The 25,161-nt window shown below is 48.0% G+C and overlaps 10 protein-coding genes across 10 annotated transcripts; 5 read left to right on the top strand and 5 right to left on the bottom strand.

The window, feature by feature from the left end:
- The first annotated feature begins 361 nt into the window (after positions 1-361).
- Positions 362-1,867, top strand: EV420DRAFT_139887 (uncharacterized protein). Its single transcript, XM_060468995.1, has 6 exons — positions 362-791; positions 849-1,133; positions 1,187-1,375; positions 1,434-1,495; positions 1,544-1,622; positions 1,675-1,867. The coding sequence occupies exons 1-6, from the start codon at positions 509-511 to the stop codon at positions 1,809-1,811; spliced, it is 1,035 nt and encodes a 344-aa protein (XP_060333725.1). The 5' UTR covers positions 362-508; the 3' UTR covers positions 1,812-1,867.
- On the bottom strand, positions 1,770-2,620 carry EV420DRAFT_139658 (uncharacterized protein). The gene is made up of 3 exons (XM_060468993.1): positions 2,291-2,620; positions 2,167-2,240; positions 1,770-2,113 (listed from the first exon to the last, which is right to left on the bottom strand). Exons 2-3 carry the CDS (start codon positions 2,230-2,232, stop codon positions 1,979-1,981), a joined length of 201 nt encoding a protein of 66 aa, XP_060333724.1. The 5' UTR covers positions 2,233-2,240; positions 2,291-2,620; the 3' UTR covers positions 1,770-1,978.
- A 211-nt stretch (positions 2,621-2,831) lies between these two features.
- On the bottom strand, positions 2,832-3,909 carry EV420DRAFT_1528228 (uncharacterized protein). Its single transcript, XM_060472498.1, has 4 exons — positions 3,591-3,909; positions 3,408-3,539; positions 3,192-3,355; positions 2,832-3,138 (listed from the first exon to the last, which is right to left on the bottom strand). The coding sequence occupies exons 1-4, from the start codon at positions 3,801-3,803 to the stop codon at positions 2,979-2,981; spliced, it is 669 nt and encodes a 222-aa protein (XP_060333723.1). The 5' UTR covers positions 3,804-3,909; the 3' UTR covers positions 2,832-2,978.
- Positions 3,910-4,469: 560 nt separating this feature from the next.
- EV420DRAFT_1628365 (spermidine synthase) lies at positions 4,470-6,686 on the top strand (the record flags this gene model as incomplete). The annotated part of the gene is made up of 8 exons (XM_060476060.1): positions 4,470-4,832; positions 4,880-5,008; positions 5,058-5,611; positions 5,659-5,900; positions 5,950-5,984; positions 6,040-6,183; positions 6,236-6,470; positions 6,522-6,686. 8 exons carry the CDS (start codon positions 4,470-4,472, stop codon positions 6,563-6,565), a joined length of 1,746 nt encoding a protein of 581 aa, XP_060333722.1. The 3' UTR covers positions 6,566-6,686.
- EV420DRAFT_1528216 (uncharacterized protein) lies at positions 6,687-9,523 on the top strand. Its single transcript, XM_060472497.1, has 8 exons — positions 6,687-7,006; positions 7,063-7,218; positions 7,266-7,503; positions 7,561-7,740; positions 7,791-8,127; positions 8,189-8,915; positions 8,966-9,045; positions 9,096-9,523. The coding sequence occupies exons 1-8, from the start codon at positions 6,704-6,706 to the stop codon at positions 9,178-9,180; spliced, it is 2,106 nt and encodes a 701-aa protein (XP_060333721.1). The 5' UTR covers positions 6,687-6,703; the 3' UTR covers positions 9,181-9,523.
- Positions 9,524-9,954: 431 nt separating this feature from the next.
- EV420DRAFT_1640277 (uncharacterized protein) lies at positions 9,955-11,402 on the top strand (the record flags this gene model as incomplete). Its single annotated transcript, XM_060477084.1, has 9 exons — positions 9,955-10,171; positions 10,224-10,249; positions 10,301-10,336; positions 10,392-10,564; positions 10,625-10,655; positions 10,718-10,859; positions 10,913-11,001; positions 11,063-11,068; positions 11,130-11,402. 9 exons carry the CDS (start codon positions 9,955-9,957, stop codon positions 11,400-11,402), a joined length of 993 nt encoding a protein of 330 aa, XP_060333720.1.
- A 149-nt stretch (positions 11,403-11,551) lies between these two features.
- EV420DRAFT_1528198 (uncharacterized protein) lies at positions 11,552-12,703 on the bottom strand. The gene is made up of 5 exons (XM_060472496.1): positions 12,648-12,703; positions 12,466-12,585; positions 12,399-12,411; positions 12,267-12,364; positions 11,552-12,214 (listed from the first exon to the last, which is right to left on the bottom strand). The coding sequence occupies exons 1-5, from the start codon at positions 12,664-12,666 to the stop codon at positions 11,661-11,663; spliced, it is 804 nt and encodes a 267-aa protein (XP_060333719.1). The 5' UTR covers positions 12,667-12,703; the 3' UTR covers positions 11,552-11,660.
- Positions 12,704-12,728: 25 nt separating this feature from the next.
- Positions 12,729-14,794, bottom strand: EV420DRAFT_1528197 (regulator of chromosome condensation 1/beta-lactamase-inhibitor protein II). The gene is made up of 3 exons (XM_060472495.1): positions 14,143-14,794; positions 13,855-14,085; positions 12,729-13,799 (listed from the first exon to the last, which is right to left on the bottom strand). The coding sequence occupies exons 1-3, from the start codon at positions 14,653-14,655 to the stop codon at positions 12,945-12,947; spliced, it is 1,599 nt and encodes a 532-aa protein (XP_060333718.1). The 5' UTR covers positions 14,656-14,794; the 3' UTR covers positions 12,729-12,944.
- A 500-nt stretch (positions 14,795-15,294) lies between these two features.
- EV420DRAFT_139529 (uncharacterized protein) lies at positions 15,295-16,794 on the top strand. Its single transcript, XM_060468992.1, has 3 exons — positions 15,295-15,671; positions 15,721-15,766; positions 15,821-16,794. Exons 1-3 carry the CDS (start codon positions 15,653-15,655, stop codon positions 16,557-16,559), a joined length of 804 nt encoding a protein of 267 aa, XP_060333717.1. The 5' UTR covers positions 15,295-15,652; the 3' UTR covers positions 16,560-16,794.
- Position 16,795: 1 nt separating this feature from the next.
- EV420DRAFT_1665682 (uncharacterized protein) lies at positions 16,796-23,211 on the bottom strand (the record flags this gene model as incomplete). The annotated part of the gene is made up of 19 exons (XM_060478978.1): positions 16,796-17,119; positions 17,178-17,459; positions 17,514-18,021; positions 18,070-18,512; positions 18,568-19,208; positions 19,260-19,566; positions 19,616-19,638; positions 19,691-19,900; positions 19,948-20,016; positions 20,067-20,148; positions 20,211-20,284; positions 20,339-20,399; positions 20,457-21,063; positions 21,119-21,207; positions 21,264-21,648; positions 21,701-21,904; positions 21,956-22,746; positions 22,803-23,115; positions 23,170-23,211. 19 exons carry the CDS (start codon positions 23,209-23,211, stop codon positions 16,956-16,958), a joined length of 5,295 nt encoding a protein of 1,764 aa, XP_060333716.1. The 3' UTR covers positions 16,796-16,955.
- Positions 23,212-25,161: the final 1,950 nt, after the last annotated feature.

Raw genomic sequence — 25,161 nt, 5'->3', positions numbered from 1 at the left:
ATCAAACTAGTTTTCCAATAGTCCTCAATACTACCCGTTCCGCAGACTGCTTGAGTAAAAGGTATGTATTACCTCGTAGTGAAAGCCACTGTCGCTCAGAAGGTGACCCTGAGCCAGAGGAACATGAAATGAGCGTAGTCCTTCGCGTGGTCCTATGACAAGCGCACCGCTAGGAATTATAACCGACGAGGTGTGTACAGTCTATAAGTATCAAAGTAACAAGACTTCAAAGCTTCGCATGACTCGAGGGCCATTATCGACCACGTGAGTGCCAGGCCTTTCTCTCTTCTCTTCACTCAAGTCCGTGCTGGCAACCTTAGTGTGGGACCAAGAATCCCATAACAAGTCAAGCTCGTTAGGTCACCAGATTCGTGGAGTCTTCTGCGGCAACGCTGAAACAAAAGGGATTACCGAGGGCCTATCATGTGCGAGGACTCCCGGCCCAGCTCAGTCTCGCTCTGGCATGTTCGTCCGTATAAGTATTTATGTCGTATGAATACTCCCACAAATGTCTAAACCTGGTGAACTACCCTCGATCTTCTTCCTGGGCTGCACAGGCTTTCTTGGGGGTCACTTGCTAAAGTCTCTTGGACGTGATCTGCCTGCGTATCCTGTCGTCGCTCTGTTGAGGAATTCATCTGAAAGTAGGAGAGCCAGCGTGTCAGAACTGCATCCAAACGTTACATTCGTTGAGGGTACCCTAGACGACAATGCGATTATTGAAGAGTGGTCCTCAAAATGCCCGATAGTAATTAATACAGCTAGTTCTGATCACTGGCCTAGCGTCAGAGGTGCGTCTTTCTACATTCCGCTGGGAATTTTTGTGATAAACCCTTTCTCTTCCCCAGCGACTCTTGCTGGCCTCGAGAAAAACTCTGCCCACCACCCTGGGAGTCCTCCAATCTATATTCACGTATCAGGGCTTGGAATTTTGAGCGACAATTGCCGCGGAGAGTCCGTCGACCCTGCCAGCATCAAATGGTGGATCGATACGGATTTGAATCTGCGAGACTGCGACCCTTCTAACACGCACTTGGAGTCGGACATCCCTATCGTAGATGCAGGAACACGCAGCCAGAACCCCGTTCGCACGATGATTCTGTTTCCCGGATGGATGTACGGGTTAGGTGAACGTATGCTGCTTTCTTTTGTTCAGATTATTTTTGCGCCCTGAAATGGATTCTAGGCGTACAGAAAACAACAATGCCTCTTCGTTATTTCAGAGACATGTATAAACAGATTGGCCGTGCTGGGACTTGGGGTCCTGGCGCCAATGTCATGCCTAATGTGCATGTCAAAGATTGTGCTTCGGCTTGCTTGACAGTTCTGAAAGCAGCCCTGGATGGTAAAGCTCAAGAAGGGCCTGAAGGGCTCTGTGAGTATATAATGTGTTAACGATTATTAGTGGACATCCTGATCCATAGGCTTACTAGATTTTGTTGGATCTGACCAACCTATGATACCTATGCACGAGTGGGCGTCTGCAGTAGGCTATGTATGTATGAAAGTACCTCGAGTCTCCGTGCTAACAGCAAGCATACAGTGGATGTTTGACAAAGGGCTCGCAACCGTAGGCGGGTCCAAGCCTATGCCCACGGAAATTGTCGATCCTTTAGGATACTGTATGCCCCCCCTTTAGTTTCATTGTGTTTTTTGCTGAAAATTCCCTGGCAGATGGCTGGTCGCTTTTAGGAGGCAGTCAATACGCTAAAACCAATCGTCTATATACTCTTGGTTGGGAACCACTCGAATCTCGCAAGCTGTCGTTAATGGAGTCACTCCCTATGGAGCTTGAAGCTGCTTTTGCTTAATTAAAAAAGAAAAGTAATTGGCTGTATGAATCAACAGGTGAACTGATTGATGGATATGAATTACTACTGGCGTCACTATAAAGTCATCGATGGGAAAACATCAAGCGCCCCCTCACAAATCCGGTCTAGTATTCCTTCTTCACTTGCTCTTCGGTGACTTATTCCCACTACCAGCAGCTACCACCGCCGGCGCCGGCGCTCTTTGGTGCGCCGCCCCCAACGAGGCCTTTATTGGCGTTGGTCTGCCCAGCGCTTTGAGCGCGAGAGGCGAAGGTGTTCTTGCCAGCACTCCCAGTCTTTGCCTGACGACGCTTTCATCAGCGACGGTGCCAACATGAGAACGGGGTGTAAATACCTGAGTGGACTGGATGCGCGAGGCGCTGGAGGGAGTCATTGGCGTCTTGCTAGGCTTGCTAGGCATGATGATATCTGCCGACTGTCATCAGTGACAGTCATGATGCTAGTTGCGTTTGACTCGCCTCAATTATCGGATACTAGTTCTGTGCGCTCGAGGTGTTGTCCTGATTGTTGACTTTCAGCGCGTCTTCGTATTTATGCCCTTCCAGCAAGGCGTTGTTCCTTACCATGTGCATACGAGCTGTATAAGCAATTCCCGCGCAGCGCGAGTTTCGCTATACGAGCCAGCTATGCAAGTCTAACGGAAGGCCAGGCTCGAAGAATGAAAAGATCGTCCAATCATTTTATTAGCGCAGCTGTGTTAAGATTGCATTTGAATGCATGTCATAGCATCATTAAGATTGTTGTACTTCTTAAACAACGGTATTTCTCCGTGTAGTCGTTGACGTGCTTAAGGTCCAGAATTCGCCGCTAAAGTGCACCTCGCGGTATGAACTCCTCTTGCTTTCGAGAGAGTGAGGTGCGGCTGATTCGGTAGATCAAGCGTAAACGAAGTCACGGCCATTCCCTGATTCAAAGATAGAAGCGGTGAACGGCAGAATCTGTCAGTGAACTTCTTGTGAGGTTGCTGCGCAGGCCATAAGTCTGGCAACCTAAATTTTCGTTTGGAATTCTTGTCTCAAGCATCTGCGCATTTGGGCGCTCAACACAGTATTTCAGAGTTCCTGGCATTATACAAATAGACATACATATGATTACGATATTTGATCTTGGATTTCTTCGTCGTATACTACTTGGTCATCTTCTTCCTCAGTTGCGAGGTTCATTAGGATGGGTAACCTTGTGCAACAAGCCCGAAAGTCCGTGCCTGTCTTTAGAGGAGCCACGATGCTCCGGATCGCGAGAAGCGGAGCGGTCCCTAGAGCCAAAAGGTTCATGGGCACCTGGACCATGTTGTTCAGTGGAGTGTCTGCAGGTGAAAAATTGAAGACGTGCAAAAGACAAGATTCGATCAGAACTCACCGAGGGTTGCCAACAGGTGGCTGTTCTTGGTCTTCGTAAATGGGGCCGGTGCCATCTCCAAGACTGCCACGACCAGGAGAATGCACATTGGGTGGAGTCACAGGAGCCGGACCACGAGATCGCGAGCGGGAGATGTTTCCCAATCCCCCTCGGCCAAAGGAGTGCTAGGAGATAAGATATCAGGTCCTTGTATCAACCGCGTCAAGAGTGACATACCGGTGCGTCCTTTTCGAGCCTATCATGCTCTCTGACGATCTCTCTCTCGTGACGGTCAGGTCCTATATGCTCCTTGTGGTCACGAGACGGGGAGCGAATGTTGCCAGCACCTCCACGACCAGTCGAATAGATCTATCTTCGACATCAGTTCGATGATAAGACATCGCGAGTAAAATCAAGGACCTTGGTGGGCTCAATGGCAGGCTCTCTGCCTCTCGTCGAGGAAAAATCATCGGGACCGTCGACAGGCCTGTCCCTCGACGTGGATGTGGGGCGAATATTTCCAAGCCCCCCTCTTCCTGATGATTGCTGCAGCAAGCGTTTAGTATATACAGCTCGAAACGATGGGGATTCACTCACGAATTCACGACCTCGAGATTGCGAACGATCAGCCATGGTGGTAAAATGAAGAGATGGGTCGACACCCAAGACGCGTATTTAAATTAACACCAGAATGACGCCAACATGACTCCTGAAATTTTGAAGGTCCGGTGACGTTGCTCTAGACCTTTCTTGGATATTTCCGCTCGTTTGCACAAGGCCAAGCGACGCAAAAGGCGGCAGCACCCGACGAAAGCCCCCTAATGCATCGCTATCCAGCTGTAATCCTTCAGGTTCTCGAGCGTTATTCGAACGCAAGTTCCGCTTATTAGCGCTCATTGAGGGCCTGAAACGCCTCGGATCATGCATATGACGATGAGGTACTGCAGTGGTGCACAGCTGATGACAGTAGGTGGTACGGAGCTTGACAGTAGGCTACATATGTTCAGGGCAGAAAGAATAAAAAAATGTGAAAGAAAAAAGGCAGAAATATTTCACAAAAAATCTCTTCGATTCTAGCTACCCCTGTATATGTTCATCATCCAAGCAAATCGACCTCCACCCGTTGTCGTCGTCGCCGCCCGTTAGCATCATTCTCGTAAGAAAGATGGGAAAAATCCTTGATGCAACCCAAACCTGACAACACAACAAGCAAGGCAATTCCAAATCCTTGGCTGCGACAAGCACAGCGAGCAGCCTCCTTCACTCACTGAACGCGTCGAATGTTTCGCCCGAAAGAAGATGCCTCACCTCCAGCATCTAGTCAACGTCGCGGTTTCCATATTTCCTCTTTCGCTGGTCGTCTTCATCTATGAGCGTGCCTTGGTGCCCATCTACAGTTCCGTGCCGACAAACCATCTCTTGGACAAGATACTAGTAGCAGCGCTCGTCATCTCAGCTGTCCAGCCTTTTACCTTTTCACTCAGCCAGAAGGCTTTGTTCTCTGTGCTACTATTCGCAGCAGCACCAAATGCCACGTACTGGGTAGCCGTTTGGTCGGCCAGGAATCGAGATCCAGTGTGGGGACCAGCAGTTACTCATGTCTTGGTGCTCGTTCCAATGGTCGTTGCTCTTTCGAGTTTTATGGTTGGGAGCGGCAGGAAGGTGAGCGCAGGTCAGGTCTCGTGAAATACATTTGACCAAGCTGGCAGTCGCCACGCATATTGAGGATGCTGTCCCACTCGGTTCAAACAGTGGTTATACCTTCAATTGCCCTCAAGATTATGAAGAAATTTTGGTCGCAAATCAGTGCTTTGAACGCGTTCTCCGAAAGTTTCATTGTACGTCGATTCCCACAGTCAAGCATGAGTCTGCTCACGTCCGTTCTAGTTTCTAGCGCTTTCCTTCTTCTTCTTGTGTCTTTCAATTATTCAAATGGATGTATCGCCTACCCCTTCTCCCAAAACCTCCTCCAAAAAGCAACACCGAAAGTCTGCAACCTCATTCACTCCGATACAGATTAAGTCCATCGTTCTCTCGCTGGCCGCCGCTCTTTCCTACTCAGTTTATCCAAATCTATATTCTCCGGTGCTTCCTCATCCTCTACGACAGACATATACACATCCTAGTTATCCAATGCAGATACACTCCTCTGTTCAATCAACCACAGGCTTAATTGTGGTTGGACAAGCGCTTTCTCTATCTAGTGACCCAGATCATCCCGACAACAAGATGTCGCACGTTCGCTATCTTCGTGCCGCTCATTCATTCCTTGGGGGTGTGTGGATGGGACCCAAGATTATGACCCTAGAAGGCGCTCCCCCTCTACTTGATTCTCATAATCATCGTTTGGGCGACTCTATCTATGGCGTTTTCATTCTTCAGGAAGCTGCTCGATTGGTAAATAGCACGGCCAAAAATGACTGGAAGAACGCATTGGTAATGTAAGTTTGACCGTGCCGACATTGTCCCAAGTGCTAAATGTCTGTAGTGGTCTAGGAGCTGGTATCTCCGCTACATCTTTTCACCGACATAACATGTCTCTAACCATCGTGGAGATCGATCCAGCTGTGTATGATGCTGCTAGGGAATGGTTCGGCCTTCCCGATCCTGGTCCTGGGAAAGTGTACTTGGAAGATGCGAGAACCTGGGCTGCTCGCAAGCGTGCTAGTGTGGATGCTGGAGTTCAAGAGACTCTATACGACATTGTGGTCCATGACTGCTTCTCCGGAGGTGGCGTGCCTGAGCACATTTACACAATGGAGTTCTGGAATGACCTTAGAAGTACCTATCCATCCTGATGGTGTTTTAGCTGTTGTGAGTGTCAGTCCACAAGTTCATCTGTCCACTTTGCTCAAGTACTCTGTGTTAGAATTTCGTTGGGCATGTTAAGTCCGAACCTATGCGAATGATTTCGTATACCTTGTCCAAAGCCTTTGGACGGTGCCGAGCGTTCCACGATGTCGTTATGGCTGATCTTCCCGAAGATCAGTACGAGAAAGAATATATCAACGTTGCAAGTGGACTGTCAAACAAAATAAGGAGCTCGCTGCTGATCATTCTCATAGGTATTCTTCTGTACTATGTCCCCAGGTCCTTTGACTTTCAGAGCCGCTACAAGCGACGATTTTCTAGGCTCGCCGCTCCGTCGCTACATCCTGTCTACTCTTAACGCCCGCGAGATAAACTTGAACGTCATCAAAAAAGGGATTACTGCGGAGGAAGAAGAAAAGTATATTTTGACCGATGAAAACAACCCACTCGGACGCCTTCAAGAGGCACAAGGGCATCATCACTGGACTTGTGGGTGTATTACTTTCTAAATGTGCTGTGGTCGCTAATATTACCCGATAGTGATGAGGGAAGTATTGCCTGATATATTTTGGGAGACATATTAGTTGAATGTCATATACCTTACTGCTACGTAGGATTTTGAATTGTATCACCAGTTGCACGGTCAGACGTCTATAAATATTGTCTTTGATGCAATAAACGGTGTCTCCTAACTTGGATTCCGTTTGTTTTCTTTAACCACGATGTCGGCGTCCGAATATCAACGTATATCATCGCCTTTGTCCTCATCACCTAGCCGTATCTCTTCTTTGTCCCGTCCAGACTGGCCTTGGTCGTCTGCTGCCCATCTCAGATATCCACGAACATCATCCTTGACATCTCTTTCTTCCAGCTCGTCGCCTCAGACATCGTGGGACCCCAAGGCCTTGGTCACGCCTCCAGGAAGTAGTTCGGCGTGGAACCCTGCTGCCAGACACAACACCGGATCCACGATGGGCTATGTACCGCCCGCCCCAGAGGAGAGCACGCGTCAATGGACCTTTATGGTACGCTGGGTCGCCTGCTTCTTTCATGAAATGCTCGAATCCCACCTCTTTTGTAGGGACTTGAATGGGTTATTAGAGACATTCGCAAGCTGCGAGATTACATCGAAGGCACAGAGAACCCAGAACCATCTGAAAACCTCAATGCTGAGGATCACGCCGAACACGGCGATTTCGAAGTTTTGAAAGAGTCGCCTGTAATGGGCGATAATAAAGTACGCAATTTGTTTGACTTGGGTGCTAACTGACGGTGGATTCCTAGTTCAAATTGGAGATAGCGCGTTCTCAAACTCCTTCTGATGTGGATAGCAAGACGTTGTCGCTCTATATTACTTCTCTTGCACTAGACTTTGCCCATCCCGATTATGAGATGCCCACTTCGATGATGACGGCGATCAAGTGCCAGGATGACCGGGCGGGCGAGCGAGGTGCACGCCCTGAATGGGTATGGGAGTTTTGGCAGAATGATTGGGTGTTCAGGCAAGAAAGCGAGGTTTGGGGTAAGCTGGCCGGTTCGTTTTGCTCACATTATCTGAAGCTGAGCGACGTGTTGTTAGCCTGCAGTTTGCCTTCACTCTTCTCTTTGTTGGAGAATTCGCGTATTCGAGAGACAGATTCGTTCGTGATCTGTGTTCAGATTCATTGTCCGATAGGACCCTTGTTTCCGTCTCATCCCTCTGCTTACTATGTCCCACGAGATCTTCTTGATGGGTTGGAAGCGTCACTAGACAATCCCAGTGAGTGTACTCTACATTTTGACATTCTCCGAGTAATGGTCTCTCTGCAGATACTGGAGATGTTCGCTTCGTATGTCTTGAGAAACAATCCAATGATATCCATTCCTCTCCAGCCTTGAATGCGCCTGAAGCAACGTCACCTGTGACCCACCGATCACCCTCCTCAACATCTTCCCATTCCCTGTTCTCAACTCAAACTACAGCGCGTAAACGCATCATCTATGCTCATTCAGACATACTAACGCGTCGATCTGACTACTTTGCCACTATGTTGGCTTCTTCATTCGCTGAGAATCAGGGAGTAATATCGGGCGAACGTAAACTTCTTACCATCGTTGTCGAGGAGGCTGATTTTGAAACCGTTTATTGGTTGCTCAAGTTCTGCTAGTGAGCATTTACTTGATGCTTAACCTCCCTTCTGATTTGAAGTACTTTACATACCTTATAGCGCAAACTGGCTTCTCTTCAAAGAGCACGACGATCCAAGGGCTGCTGTAGAAGGCATTGGAGGTGGCTGGAGTGCCAAATGGTTGCATGCCCATGGCGGAGAATGGGACTGGAAGACTTTCCACAAGTCAGGTCATGGAGATGACCTGTCCATTGATGCTCGGAGTGCCACTAGCGGGGACAGTGCCACCGAGCGAAGCCGATCTCCCACTAGCGGACCTGCAGGACTGCAACCTGGGCAAATAAGAGCTACACCACCGAGTCCGCGTCCAGCTCCTTTAGCATCAGCGTCGAAGACATCGGCGAGCGCAACTTCTTCACGTATATCAACCACAACGACAAACACTACCTCCACAACGACTACACCTCGACGCGCCTCAGCCATTCCGGTAAACATCTCAGGGACTTCATCCAGTCGGTCTAAACAAGCCCCAGTCCCTCTGACTGTTCCTCCTCCTAACTATTCTGCGGGGGGCCACTATCCAATTTCCCCGCGGTCACAAAGGCCGCGACAGGCGAGTAATACGACACCGGATCCTCACATGCACCCGACTCCTCCGCCTCCTCCAGCGTCGGCTTTGTCCATGTATCAGGTGGCACATCGGTATAGTATGCCAACGTTGGCAAATCTCGCTTTGGAGCATATGATGACTACTCTGACCCCACAATCGAGTTTCGCGTTACTGTTAGCAACCTCATCATGGGATGAATTACGATCCCTGGTTGAGGTAAGGACACCTTTCCGATGCAGTTCTTTACTGACAAATGGTTGCTGTAGGATTACGTTGTTGACAAATGGGAAGAAGTTTCCGTGTCGGAAGAGTTTGAGCAGTGCTGTCAGGAGGTTGCAGCCGGAGAGTAAGTTCCGTGGTTCGCTTACTGGTGTAGTTTTCTGATTGTAAGTTCAGATGGGGACCAGAAGGAGGCAAGACCATGACGGCCTTATTCCGACGTCTGCGATCTCCCAGCGTCATGGGATATGGGCGTCCGTGAGAGGACAGTCATGATATACACCGCATGGACAGCATCTCTCATGACCGACGGCGCCTAGAATTTAATAACAATTTGTTAGATGTCATCTTTTTACGCAAACAATAGGACGGATTCTGCATTCTAATTTCTGATGGACGCGCACGATTCAAAGTAGAGGACGGGGTTTTCGCCAAAGAACAAAGAACGACTGTTGACAATGCCAAATGCAAGGAATCATTGAGTGGGAAATGGTATTTGTGTGCACTTCCAAGTAAAGCATGGGTTCCAGATCACTGCGCCACGGCGAGTGTTTGTTGTGGACATCACTAGTTATAGGCAATTTCAAGTGCCGTTGTTATCAAGGCCGGCCGACGGTTTGACTGAGCTAGTATATATCTGATCAAAGCGCACTGAAGCACATATCTCAGGCTCTGATAAGAGGAGTCCGAATAGTTTTGAGCTAGGGGCCTTTGCTGATATCGATGGTCTTGATCGTGTTTTACTTTTGTCTAGCGGGTGACCCTTCCGCGGATGGAATCGTAACTCGTTTCGAATGCCCTGCTGACTTTTGGAATTTTCATACTGAAAAACGGTGAATTTCGTAGAGAGCGAGCAGGTTAGCAACAGAGCTGTAGACTTGCTTTTACTGGTATCCATCTGCTGAAGATTAAGGCAGTAGTCCGGATTTGGTAGTTCGCAACACGTAATCGAGATAAGCCAGGATAAGCCACCGTGAATTAAAAATGGCACAATCTGTGTCGGCCATGTCTATCACCTTCTCCCCGTCCGTCTACCATGTACTCGACCCGCCTCTCTGCTTTCTCTCGCAGCTGTACTACTTTACAGCGCGGTTTTGCTACCGTAGCGAAGGATTTCCGTATCCCAGTCATTGATTTTTCAAAGTATCGGAAAGCAAGGACATCGGCCGAGAGGAAGGTGACGGCGGACGAGGTTGTGGCGGGGTTCAAGGAGAGTGGGTTCATCTACGTCGACAAGCATGGGATACCCCCTGGTACGTACCACCGTCCTGTTTGTCGTTCAGGTCGGTAATTGTCACTTCTCAGCCATCGTAAGAGGTGCTTTCCAAAAGGTATCTTCACGTCGTTCGACAGCATGTACGTACTAATGACGACTATGATAGAGCGCCGAATTCTTCGCTCTACCCCCAGATACCAAGGTCAGGAGGACCAGGCCAGTGATACATCTCGTAATTGACGTACGGCTATCTTTAGGACAAGCTAAGATGGGAGGACCCCCGATCGAACCGCGGTTATGTTACCATAGGACGTGAACGTGTTACACAGTCTGCGGATCCCAATGAAATCGCTGCTCTGAGAGAAAAGGCCCCAGATTTTAAGGAATCAATGGAGATTGGGCGCGACTGGGATGCAACATGGAAGAACCAGTGGCCGGAGGAAACCTGACGCGCCCGGTTTCAAGAAGACGATGCTGGACTTTCTTCCAGGTATCGTATGGAAAAGCTGTCTTGTTCTAGCGTGAAGCTAACGTTCTGTCCAGACTTGCCACTATCTTCATGTTGACATTATGCGTTCCATAGCGCTTGGCCTTAATTTGGATGAACGGTATTTTGACAACAAGATTAATGACCAGAATCATAACCTCCGGCTCTTGTCATACCCTCCTATTCAGCGAAAACTATTGGAGGGCGACTGGTCAGGCGCGCGCCGGTGCCCACAGCGGTAGGAAGATGCAATCCTGTTAAACTTGGGTCTTTGACGAGCCTTGTATAAAGATTACGGAACACTTACTTTGCTTTTCCAAGACCAAGTTGGTGGCCTTGAAGTCCAAGACCCTCACACTGGTCTCTACTACCCTGCCACTGTAAGTCCCAATGCCTACCTGCTACTCTTAAAAGCCAATGACTCAATGACTACCTTTTCAGCCCATCGTACGTCTGATATTCATACCTCGCCATCGCATCCGTTCAAATCATTGATTGTTCGTTTTAGCCGGGTACCATAGTCATCAACGTGGGCGATTTGCTTTCTCGATGGAGTAACGATACTCTTCGATCCACGCTGCACCGCGTCGTGGCGCCTCCTGCAAAGCAGATCAGCGAGACTGAGGTAGTCACTCCCGCTCGTCAGTCTATTGCGTACTTCTCCAACCCCAACTTTACCACTGAGATTTCGTGTCTCCCTAACTGCGGCAAGGAGGCCAAATACCCGCCTGTGAACACGGAGACGTACATTGTCGGACGATTGGCTGCCACCTATATGTAAAATCCGCGACCCAATGTCTTTTTGGATTATGCTGGACGTATGCTAACGCGGAGGATTATAATCGCACGCCCATGCTGGTACATCTGTACATATTTATACTCAAATCAAGTACCATGTACAACGTTCATTCCGAGAAATAAGAAATCACAAAAAGTATTGTACAATGCGATGGAGTAAGACTAATATACCAAATTCTAAAGCACGAGGAGTTATGAGTAGGTCTAGGATATTACGAACAACAGAATGATGGCCGAGGTCCTATATATCCATTTCGCTGAATAGGAACGGCTTCTTCTGCTCGTAGGTCCACTTACTGATGTCCCACTCACCCGGACCTTTCATCGGGCGCGACGGGACTCCACGGAGATAGTCTTTGTAATCCTTCCAAGCGCGAGATAGAACAAGGTTCTTAATCGTCGCGTCCTCGTTGCATTTGTTGCCCCCTTGGAACCAACCGCCTTCCTCATCATCATCATCGTCCTCGTCGTCCTCATCATCCTCTTCCTCCATCCTCTTCCTGGTTTCCTTATCCAGCCCCTTCATCCACTCATCCACACGCGCTTTTTCCAACGCCACCTGCTCTGCCGTCTTGTTCTTGAACAGCCGATAGCCAATAGCCTTGCAGATACCGCTGTATCCAGTATTTACCGGTACCGATTCGCCCCAGCCTACAGCGTATTTCAGAAGGGTTTCGAGACTGGGATAATTGGTCGTGTCAAGGCGGCCGTCTTGTTTCAGCGCGCGGAGGACCGTGATTAATAACGAGCCGTATGCTTTGTCGGTGTGCGTGATACGTTTGCCGTCATCGCACACTATGGAAAGGAGGTCAGGTCGGACGCGTCACTATAAGCGGGAAGCACGTACTTGGCCACGAATCCTCCATGTCGAAAAAGAGAGTAAGCGCCTCAAGGAGGTCCATCGCGTCGTTCCAGGCTTTCTTCTTGACTTTGTTGTTCAGAGTGCTGATGGTGGTGTCGATGAGGTCCAGGACAGCACTATGAGTAGTAATCTGGCCAATAAGAGGGCGTTAGCGAAGGATGGAGGAGAAAAGGAAGTTTAGTACCATTGTAAATATACATATCATTCGCGTCTGGATCTCTCTTTTGTGCCTGGTCAAGCAGGTCGGTCAGGATTGCCTTGCTCCTTTCGGAGAGAAAGATTTTTCGGTTGAGAAATGTGTAGCCTTTGGGAAGTCACGGTCTGTTCATATCGCATTAGAACGCGATATTTGACAAAGATGAATACTGACCTTTTTTGGCGCCATGGTAGAAGGAAGCAGAGATGGAATGGCAGGAAAAAAATCGGCGCGCCCTATATATACCCCGTCACGAGATCCCGGCACGACGCGTTTGTGGCGCGGGAAAGAAATAGACCCGGTCAGCAGTCCACTCAAACTAACTCAAGGTGTCAATGGTTCAGTAAATATTTTGGATTCAGGAACCTATAGTGACGATAATAAAATAATAAATACAATGCGTACGTTTGCAGGAGTAACGGCAGTGTACTGGATGTAGATAAGAATTAACACGATGTCCGAGTAGTTTATTTTTTTCTGAATAAACCAAGCGTATGTTGGCCTCCACAAGCCACCTTCTCGGCTGCCCATGAGCCACCTTCTCGACGAACGATCATCCGCGGCGTTCGGACTTCAACATCTGCAACACCAAGCTCGCCCTGCGTGCCCTGTCCCCAGCAGTATAACGCACCATCCTTCGTGACTGCCATGTTGTTGTGCACGCCAGCAGAGATGTAGACAACTGGATCATCATCATCAGGGAAGGGTACTTGCACGGGTTCCGGTACAAAGTCCTTGTGCTCAGCATCTTTGAGCGTCTCTTCTGGCAACCCAAGCTGTCCGGCATTGCACCGACCGCAAGCGTATACCTTTCCTGCAGATGTCAAGAACAACGTATGGTGCTCTCCTCCAACGATCTGAACGACCTTGTCACCTCCCAGGTCGGCAGGACTCAAATTATGGACTTTCTTGGGGAGTTGAACTTGAGAATCAGCCTCGCTGTCGTAGCCAGTGCCTAATTGACCCATCGTGTTCAAACCCCAGCCCCAGACGTCACCGTTATCATCCACAGCAAAGGAATGATAGACGCCAGCACCAATAACTTTGCCTTTCCGACCTCGGGTTGCCAGAGTCACCTTCTCTGGGACGGTGCCGTGAATCTTGCGGCGTTCGAGCACCTTTCTACCGAGCTGAGCTTGCTCGCCAGCGCCCCATGTGTAAATGTTGCCATGAGTGGTCAGCACCACCAGATGATTGCCGCCTGCTGCTATTGACGAAACCTTTTCAATATCGCCCACTTTATGGATCAGATTCATCGATATCGGTACCGGCAAGAACTGATGTCTTAGTCCATTGGAAAATCCAAGAGAACCCTCGTTGACCTGGAGGATAACATGCGTCAGTTTAATGACCGTTAACGTTCTGCGATCCACGTACCCGAAATGAACCCCAAACCCGTAGATCTCCCTCTGCACTGACGGCAGCACATATACTGTCACCAGTAGCGACCTGAACCGCCCGGTATTTTTCGTCTACAAGGGACTGTAGGGGATGCGGAATACTCGTCAAAGTGTCGATATCGATAAATGACCCGGGATTCTCTGGATCAGGCACTTCCTGCGTGACTCGCCCAAGGGCGGCATCGTCATTGAGACCGCAAGACCATATCTAGTCATCGAAATTGAGTAAGTGATCAGCAGTAATAAAACAGGCTGACCAACGGACCCTGCCACTTTCGTCGATGAAGAGACTGTGCATGCCACCTGCTGCCACAGCTTCAAGCCCTGCGGCTTCAGACCCGAATGCACCCTCTTGCATTTGCTTCTCAGCCCATGGATGTTTACGTGGCTTATCCAATTCCCCGAGCACGTCAGGGCCCATGCCGAACTGTCCAAAGTTGCCAGCACCCCATGCAAAAAGTTGTAGACCGGGTCGCTTGACTTCCGGCGGCGTAGGAAGAGGATTGAGATAAGACTTTGTCTGGACTCCTTCAGCGGAAGCTGCCACCTTGATTCTAGGTTTTTTAGCAGTACGGGGTTTTGTAGCTTTGCTCTCAGCAGAGGGATCTATATTTTGCTCTTCACTTTTGCTTCGCTTCTTGGCAGGAGGTGAGGCTGCGCGCTCAGGAGAGGCAGGCCGTTTTTTTGTGCGAGATCGTGGCGCAGGCTTAGCAGCCACCGGAGCTGGTTTCGACGCTGGTTTGGTTGAGGCAGCTCGAGTAGAACGTCGAGGAGGCATCGTGGTACGGAGGGAGGAAGGGGAAGAACGGCGAGGGAGGATAACAGAGGGTAGAAGTTGATGGTTCGGAACCAAGAAGTCACAAAAGCAAACAAGGCCGTACCTGGACCAAGTCTGTTGGTGAGCGGTTACAAAATTCCTCAAATTGTAAACAAGGCTTATGACGTTTTGGCACGTGATCGACGCGTCGCAACAGCCACACGGGCCGACAACCTTCCGCTTCCGCCCCTCGTGTCGAATGTTGTACTTTGGCGTAATAATCCTCCAGTATTAAACCTTGGCTCACCTTTCCTGCTCTTCTAGCTCTCTTGGTCTTCGTATCTGAGTCACCCTCAATGTTTCCGTGTGGCCCATCCTAACTCTTGACGCTCAGAAGGTTTCAAGTATTTATCGGCAATTCTGTCTGCCTTTTGGCCTGGAATAGGTCTTAATCTCAGGAGCTCCAGTCGGCGTATTCTGCTTTCTCTGCAAGAAAGCTAATCTGTTGATCAATGGAATGGTTGCAGTCTTCTTATGACTCGACTATACAACCTTCTTACCTCTAACCTGTGCATACCTGGCACAAGCACGGGCTGTATGTAGACTGAAGCTATCGTCTTATACCCCGAAGAAGCCGCATTTATGGACGTTGCCCCATCAAGTCAGTTTACATCATGAGCCTCAGGCTTACGTTGCTACCCTGACTTCCAATCTGGGCCGATTTCGTGCTTCCTGTCAGTCCCTGCTCGGCTTGGCCCCCTGGAGATTGTCCATTGTTCTCTCTGATCTGCTTTCGTTTCCTCCAATCTTGCGTTCTTCTTGCCCTTTGGTCGGATTCTATCGATTCTGCGGCAGGCAGTGCGTCTTTCGGCGATTATATAGCTGGTGCTATGGTGTTCGACCCCAGGTATCATCGGGCTATGAGCAACTTGGCTTCAAACTATCGCTTTAGTCGTCAATAGGTGAGCTTCTTAGTACTCACACCCCCTTTACCGTCTTCTACCATTTAGTCGCCGAAATGGTCATTTCTAAAACCGGTTGGTGCTGTTTGCGTTTGGGCCATTGTCGGGGTCACGGGATTTGCAGAGTCTGTGGCCGTCCTCAGCTATAAATTTTGTCTGGCCTGCGCGTCGTAAGCGCCTCTCATCTTATTCTCTCGAGTCATGTTCACTGCCTACATCGCTAGCTCTCCCGGGGACGCGACGATAGTCGCTGGATTTGCCAACAACCAGGCTATTTCCTTGCTCCCCCTGCAACCTATCACGACGTTGACCTTCTACAGCATGACTCAAGCTTGCAACTCGTCACTGCACACTCTCTCTTTGCATATAGGACCGTTCATTTCCCAGGAATTCTTCCGGGAGCTTCTACGCTCGACTTTTGTGCAAGTCAAGTACAACTGCCCCGGCCTGCTGAAAGTAAACTGCTCGATTGCCACGGGAGAATGGGACAAGTCCCCCGAGATACAACAGGAACTAATCCGTTTCTCCTCGGTTGGTGTTCTCCCCAACATCCCCTCCTTTGCTTTCGCGTTTCCCGCCGACATCATAGGCGACTCGGCCCTGACCTCTCTCCTTGCCTTCTTCAACGTCCGCGAACTAGTTGTGACACCCCCTACCACATGTTTTATCAGTCCACAACGCCGTGCCACCATATGTGCAGACCTCATTCGCTATATTCCCTCTTTCACATCGGTCAGAAAGTTTGGACTCCCACTCGAGCTCATGGCAAGCCTGTACAGTCTCCTTCGAGAGATTGCGACACTGCCAGACTGCACCGAGATCGAATTTGACTCCGGTGAACAGTTCTATGCTTCGATGGATCTCGAGAGTCGCAGGACTATCGCAATGGCGTTAGCCTTTGGGTCGAGAGACTTTCATGGCACTTTAAGCGGTATCCCTCTCGATATTGCTGAGTTAACTTAGTTATTTCTCCGATTCCCGTCTTCGTATCCTCGTCCACATCGTATTCGTTCGCTTCCAGCATATTCTGCTACTATTGTATCGTTATCTCATCACGCATTCTGCTTTGTTTTATATTTGGGACATATCTATACATCATCCTGCTGGTATAATGTGGATAACTATATCATTTGCTTGTGCTCATGCTCGTGCTATCGGGAACGTTACTAGCATTTAACGAAATATCAGACATGTTCACACGAGCTTGACTCCATTCTGGAATAAGGCTAGCAGGGTGAATTAAGTAGTTCATAATATGCTTTATCTACGAATGCAAATGGCAGATCCGTGTAGTAGAAAATATGCTATAGTACAAAAACCTCGGCGAACGACTTGACTAGTAGTGGCTACATACCCGACCTACGAGCGCTCGGAGATGAGGAAATTGATCATGTCCTCCATGGTAAACACATCAGACAGATATATCATCGGAATTTCTATACCAAACCCTTCCCCAATACGTTTTCGTAGCTGAGCGAACATGATCGAGTCAACCCCACGAGCGTTCAAAGTTTCAGAAAGGTCTGTTGAGTAACACGCGATTCAGTAATGCACGGAACAGGTACCCAAATGGATACTCACCAAGTTCTTCATCAGAGGAAATTTCTAGCACATCCCTAAGGCACGAAATGAGCCCTGTCCGGAGAGCTTCTCCGTCTAGTGGTTGATCAACTGGAATTTCTGCGTCCTTCAGTGAAGCAGGGCCGGACTGTTCGACAAGGTATTCGACCATTTGTTCCACCGTAAACACGTCTGATAAATCGATCATAGGTATATCGAGGCCAAATTCTTCCCCAACTCGCTTCCGCAGCTGTGCAAACATAATTGAGTCGACACCGCGAGCGTTGAGAGTCTCAGAAAGGTCTACGTCGCTGATCAATTTTCAGAATACACTTGATCATGGAACCAATTGCGTACCAAACTCCTCTTCTGGTGTTAACTCGAGGATGGCTCTAAGGCAAGCGGTCAAGGCAGCTCGGCGATCCGATACCTTCGACTGTGATGCTGCATCCACATTCCTTTGTACAGAGATGCCGGTTGGAGGCGGAATAACTACCTTAGCGACAGCAGGACTTTTATTTCGTGACGGTATGAAGGTCGGATAGCGGTGGACACGGCGGAACGGGTAGGTGGGAATGTGTGTCTTCTTGAGAGCACCGTTACGTTGGGAGTAAAGCTCGTGAAAGTTGGGGGAAAGGTTATGCTCTTGGAAGAGATAGCTCAAAGCAGTGAGCAGCGCCATCTCTTGATCCTTTCCAGCTTTTGCGGATAGAGCAACTGCAGAGGTATTGACGAGGTCGTTTGCTTGAAGGAGGGTCCATGCAACGGGTTGGGGTCCAACGTCAACGAGAACACCGATGGATCGGTCTTCGTCCATGACTTCGACTGCTGCCGTAAACTGAACAGGTTTTCGAGCATGGTTTACCTGAGCACAAGTAAGATCATGATGCGAATATATTAAAAGTCATCTCACCCAGTGATCCCAGCCCAATCTCCTTCCCTTCGGAATGAGGTCGCCGGTCAAAGTCGAGTATAAAGGAATGTTCAAGGGAAAGAGGGCCGAGCAATGTTCATTGGACCAGTTGAGTAAACCAGGAACAGCGGAATCAACGTAAGGGCTGTGGAAGCCTTGGTCAACCTTTAAGCGGGAGGCTTTCAAGCCCCGTGCTTTAGCTGCGACAACCATGGCATCAATATCGGCTGATGCACCTGACACAACGACACTCCGCGGACCATTATGAACCGCAATGCTCAGTAATTCCCCAAGTTTGAGCGTTTCAATGAGTCCTTCAACTTCTTCCTTGGATGCTGCTACTGCAGCCATCCCCGCAGAATCTTTTGATCTAGGACGAAGAAGACGGGCACGAGTGACCACAAGGTCCAACGCAGATTCGAAAGAAAGGGCACCAGCTGCAACTGATGATTGATGTCAGTAAACTGCATTGTGCATCACTCAACGGAATAGATTTACCTGAGGCAGTAATTTCTCCCAGGCTGTGACCGAGGACGGCTTTTGGTTGAATACCTAGACTCTGCAGCCATTGCAAAACAGAATACTGGTAGACGAAAATGCAAATTTGGTCGACCTCGCTGTTTGCTTCGGGTAATGCATCGGTAGCCTCAAGCAGCAGCTTGTCAACCGGATAACCCGACCGCTCTTGGGCAGCCTGTCCAAACTCGGAGACGAGCGCTCGGAATCTGGAATACTGTGAAGCGAGTGCCGCTGCCATACCAGGGAAATAAGTGCCTTGTCCTGAGAACACAAAACCTAGCGAGCCGCGAGGCTTCTGTTTTGAACTAGAAAGAGTCGTCAGTCGATATTCGATTTGTGAGATAAGGTCCTCCATGTTTCGTGCAACACAAGAGAACCGGTATTTGTAGTGTTCCCTTCCAACGCAAGTGGTGTAGCAGATGTCATGGAAGTCATCTGCTTTTGCGACCCGTAAAAATGCCAAATACTGTTCTAGGTGCGCTTCCAGTGCAGGCACGGTTTTTCCACTGACGACGAAAATCATGGGGTGTTTTTGCGTATCATTTGACAAGGACCGTGGAGCATCAGAAGGTGGTCCCTCTAAGATGACACCGGCCAGCGTACCCGCGAAACCGTATGACCTGCATCACCATGAGTATAAGAAGTAAAGTATAAAAGACGGGAAAACTGACAGAACCGCAGCTCGATGAGGCTTTGCACTATCGATGTGAACAGGCTCGTGAGGAATCAGGAGAGGAACTACAGAGCAATCAAGGGAGGGGTTCAGATTGTGCTCCGTCAAGTGATTGAGACCAGGGATTGTCTCTTTCTCAAATGAAAGCAAGGCTGTGAGAATACCGGCCATCCCTGCAGTTGGCTCACTGTGCCCTAGCACTGTCTTTGACGCGCTAATGATAAGAGGGCCAGCTGGACGAGGTCGGGGTGAGGTGTAGGCGTTATTGATACCCTGGATTTCTGAAAGGTCTCCAAGAGATGTACCTGTATAAGAAATGAGAAAACAGTCTCCTGCCTTAGAAATCGATCGAACCTGTTCCATGAGCTTCGATAAAGCTGTGATCGATAAATAAGCAATTTCACTGAACAAGAGGTGCTCGCGACTGACTTGATTTGATCAGGATACAACCCAGCTTTTCGTAGTAGTGACTGGTGTAAGTTTGTCTGCGCCTTTACGTTTGGTGCAACTAGCCCTTGAGAACGGCCGTTATGGGATACATCTGTTGATTTTATCACGGCGAGTATATTGTCATTGTCGCGTATTGCTGCGCTGCGTGTCTTGAGAATGAAAGCCACTGCGCCCTCCGAAGGTACATATCTACTGCACGTAAGATCGGTTCTAATATTCAGAACTAATACACTTACCCATCCGCATCGGTAGTGAACGTAGCGCATCTTCCATTTGGAGAAACCATGCCTTGCGCCGTCAAGAACCTATCTGAGATCAGTGATGTTGTTGATGTTTAGTCAAGTATCCTACGAACATAAATGATCCCGGCCAACAGTGTGTGTTGCTCGAGCAAACAATAGCGGTATCGGCTCCTCCAGATTGCAAGAAAGTGATGGCTAGAAATACATGCATCTTGGTTACAACACCGAAATTTCCAATGAGTACTGCATGATCATACCTTGGTCCATACAGACAATGCCTCCACTGCACGCCGTATCAACGGTTACAGATGGCCCATGAATATCAAGAAGACTAGACGTGAAATGAGCACCGAACAACTTCGCTGAAAAAAAAACATGTTCGCACTAGCTTATACGGCCACTTGCGGTGCTCGGAGCGCGTCCTGTGCTGTAGAATCGCGTGTAGGCTAAAAGTTTGATTAAGATTAGTATCATTCTTAGGCCAAAGCAAAAGATATACGCACCATCGTAACCCTGCTCGGCATTTAAGAGCGTCTCAAAACCATCGTCTTTAGTGGCGACATAGACAGCAGTTCGCGTCCCCTTCAACTTAGATAGTGGTATATTTGCATTCTCCAAGGCCTCAAGGGATACTTCCAAAGCGAGACGCATCGTCGGGGATACAGACAACGCCTCTGTAGCCGTGAGGCCAAAAAATCTGTAGTCGTAATGTGCAACATCGACGAGTCCTGCTTTCTTAAAGCATATATCATGAGGGTAAAAACTCGCGTGATCCCAGCGATCGGGTGGGATATCATGGATGACCGAATCGTTCTTTGATAACAAAGCTTCCCAGAGAGACGTGGCATTGTTCAATGAGCCGGGCAAACGGAATGCCTTGCCCACTATCACAATGTCCTTATCGTTATGCTGATGTGATTCGAAGACAGGGAACGGATTAGAAGGCAAGTCTGCAGGGTTACTCCGATGTACACGTTCAAGTGAAATCGCATCCACAAGAGAATTAAGATCGATATGAATGTAGCAGGCATTAGGTGGAAGGTTGAGTGCGTCGATACGTTTGTTTAAGGTGTTGACGATGCTAACGGCCATAAATGAAGTCATTCCGAGCTAGAAAAAGTCATGAAACGGACTCGTTATCGTCTGACTACAAATTAAGACGCACCTCGGCGAAAGATAAAACAGACAATAGCTCAGGATCATGGACTCCAAGAAGATTGCTCACAACTTGTCTCACGATATGTTCCGTATCGTCTAGAATATGTAATATTGCCCGTCAGCACGACTTATATAGCTTGGAAAAACCTGACCTTTAGTTTCATGGTCGACTTCCACCTTGGTAGAAATGCCAACACCAAGGAAGGACCCAAACATATCTTCAATCTTCTTACGGAACACATCGCCTTTCCTCGTAACTGGAATTTTCTGAGGAGGTCGAATTATGAGAACGCGAGACCATGCTATGCGAAGTGCTGGAGGAAGGTCGCGATTGATTGGAGCCAGGGCATTCGCAATCTCTCTGTCAACTTTGGACGAAGGCATATCCACATCTGGCCTGATCTCGACAATGGCGCATATACTGGTTGCAGGCTCCCTCAGGAATCTATCGCCAATGATGCATGCATTTGCGATACTTGGGTTCGCACAGAGAGCTTTCTCGATAGGTCGGGGATCCAATGTTTCGCTGCTTGTCATCTATGCCGACTATCAGAGTGACTTCCGAGTACGTGAGACCGTTTTCACGAACCTGAATAAAATCGGTCTTTCTTCCAAGCCACTTGAAGCGTCCATCTGGCGTGCGCTGATATTTGTCTCCCGTAGTGAACGTTACCCAGCCATCCAAGTCTACCGAAAACGACGAATCACGGTACTTGATGTATCCGTGTGGAATGAGCTTGCTCTTCACAACTAACTCCCCTTCTGTACATTGTTTCAATTTCCTGCGAGAATTCTAAACAACGAAACACTCATCGAAGGCTGCTTCCTCGTTATCAGGTCCGACCAGCGACAATATTCCATCAGCAATGAGGGCTTCTTGTGCAGAATAACCCTCAGAACGGGCGTCCTGGGCGCGCGCTGCAAACACCGTGCCGGCTGTCTCCGTCATTCCAATGCCAACCATGACTGATATGCCATTTTCGACAGCCCAACGCGTGACATCTGCCTCGAGCGCAGCCCCCCCGCACTCGAGCATCCTGAGACTCTGCAGAGCGCTGACAAGGCGAGCTTTCTCCTCAGCTCTAAAGCACGTTGGATGCTCATCTGGACCGGAAGCCGAATCGCACATAGCTTTCAGTTCACTCAAGATGAACGGTACGCAAGCAAATGCCGCAATTCGCCGGTTGAGGAGTGAATCGATGATATTAATAGTTGGGCCTTGCAATCCATTCGCTGCCAATTGTGCGGGATATGTGGATGGGACGGACGCAAATACGTAGCAACCAGCATTCAGGAACGTTACTGTGCCAATATCCTGCATGTAGGCGAGGATATGCGACCAGGGTGCCCACCCTAAAACTCGTATCCCATCCATTTCTCCTTCCGGGTGAATGCGCCGCCACCATGCAAGCTTGGAACGACAGTTACTGAGGATAAGTGTATGAGTCAAAGGTACGCATTTCAAGTTGGCAGTAGAAGATGCAGAGGATGTGAAGAGATAGAGGCATGCACTATCAGCATGAGGAAGTGGGTACCCAGATAGCCGGGTTTTCTGAGTAAATGAGGCGTATTTCTGTCGAAGTGCAGTCATGGTTGACGCATTCACATCAAAGGGGAGAACATGTATGCCAATCGCTAGCAGGCGAACAAAGGAGTCAATAAATGCCAATAGATCAGATGAATAACCTTACCAGAGGCAACACGCTGGTCGGAAACATCGGTCTCAGGGACCACCAGACAGGTAGGATCAACGATATGTAGCATGCCCTTCAAAAGTTCAGCGGGCACATGGACGTCGATAGGGATGAATGTCCCTCCGAGCTTCCATACAGCAAGCATGAGAGCAAATATGTAGGGATGGTTTTCGCTGACGACTGCAACTTTGGGAAAAGAACCCAAGATCGCTTTGATATCCTGTGCCAGAGCCGACGAGATAATGTCCAAATCCGAGTATGTCCAGGTGTCCTGGCCGCATTCCAAGACATTGTATTTGTTATGGAAAGCCTAACGGTCGCGCTTCAGATAAATGACATTCCAAATAGATCGGTACCTGAGTACCCCTGGGACACAATGGGTCACGGATTTAGGACAATTGGACATTATATCATATATACTAATATACATAATAACTAAAAGTATATTATATATAACCAAAATCGTATTTGATTATTCACTGCAAGAAATATTAATATTAATAATATGCGCGATGTAGGGTCTGTCTTCCTCTCCTATCTCAAGAAATATAATGCATCAGTACCACTCTCTCTTGCACTTGACCTGATTTTCCAGATGAAAAAAGACTCAGTCATCAGTCCTATCATCATAACTTTTCATATCTATCTGATTATCATATAACTGGTCTGATACAGAATCTCCATAGTGCAGACATATGGCCTGCTCCCCAGTGTATACTGTACTATTACAACTGGATATTCATATAACACATAACAACTCCCTGTGAAGTGAATATCTGTGAACTTCGTAACATGTAACAGGCCCTTTTGGTGCCTTAAATTACTAAATATAGCATTATTTTTTCGGTTCAGCTAATGCTGGACTGCCTATTAAGGTAGATGACATCATAATGAAGATGTAACTTTGTGAAGATGTGCATAACACATAACACCCTGTGAAGATCCAGTTGTAATAGTACAGTATGCATCAAATGCTTTCACTATCTTGTGTGTGTCAAATCATGGAAAGTATGGGAGTGTTCCAACTATCTAAATAATCATTTGTATCTCATCACTACACTACATGTGAGTACACACCTTACTATTCACACAATGTATCTTCCCCTCAACATAGCCTTAAATCTCTTCTGTCATACAATGTCTGCACCAAGACCCTCACCTCACACTAATAAATTGGCCTACTTTGTGAACATGTATGAGTCATGTGATCCTCTGATCCCTTCACATGGTCTCACTGCTGACCAATTGCGTGACTGAGAATAGATGGTCACCACTGACCAATTGTGTGACTGAGCTTCCGAGCTCGGAATCACGGTCACATAATTGGTCAGCTGTAACAGTCACATCCAATTCTTGAAGTCGTTAAGAAACAATAATCATAGGGGCTGTTTTCCAGTCATAATAAGATTTGGGCTGGCTTCTGGTAGCTGGGTGAGTCAGGAAACAGTACTAGAATGCTCATAAGCCTAAATAACATAAAAGTGGACCTGCTGATGATGTATGGGGATTTTGGAGAGTGGGTAGCATAGGTAATTTCACAAAAATGGCTGCAATATTCACTTTTGGGGTTTTTTAAGGAGATGCGTGCATTGGATTGACCAGAGGACTTCACCAATTGATTATCTGACCTTGGAAATCTCAAACCAATTCCTCTATAGCACTTGTAGCATATTTTATTACTAGGATTAGACAAGCACATTAGGAAGAGAGGATTGGGGTGCACATATGGTTTATTTTATTTTCTGAGCTTCAGATGAGACTGGAATTGTCACCAATGAATTCCTTGACCTTGAAAACACTAAAATGACTATAGGAACGATTTATCAGGCTCCAGAAATGGTAGTAATGATAATATTACACTTCAGGAGGAGCACATATAGGAAATCACTTTTCTGTGCCTCAGAACACTTCAGATGTTTTACCATTGTATTTCAAGACCTCAAAAACCTTTGAATAACACCAGAATTCAAAGAAAACCTTCAGAAATACATGTTAAAAAAGGGTAATAGGGGATGGAGGAGATATACCTTGTATTATGCATTTCTAGTGGTTGGGGAAGGTATTACTGTTATATAATAGATGATATATATTGTCTAATGATGTGTATAAATTTCCATATCCATCTGAAATGAATTGGAAGAGATATAGGTAAATCATTCTGCAAATGATGAGGAGCACATCCCCAATTTTGATATTCTGGCCATCCCATGGGCTAGAGACTATCAGAATCAGATTCCTTGACACATAAAACAGTAGAATTATAAGTTATTCATGTTTATAACTGTTTTATGTATAGGTGACTACTCCTAAGACCTAAGTACTTTTTCCTTATATGGTTGATTAATCTTGTTCCATT

The sequence above is a fragment of the Desarmillaria tabescens genome (genome assembly GCF_030435595.1).
Source record: "Desarmillaria tabescens strain CCBAS 213 chromosome Unknown EV420scaffold_10, whole genome shotgun sequence".
Lineage (NCBI taxonomy): Eukaryota > Fungi > Basidiomycota > Agaricomycetes > Agaricales > Physalacriaceae > Desarmillaria > Desarmillaria tabescens.
The sequence above is the reverse complement of the archived record's forward strand: the minus strand, read 5'-3'. Positions and strand labels throughout refer to the sequence as shown.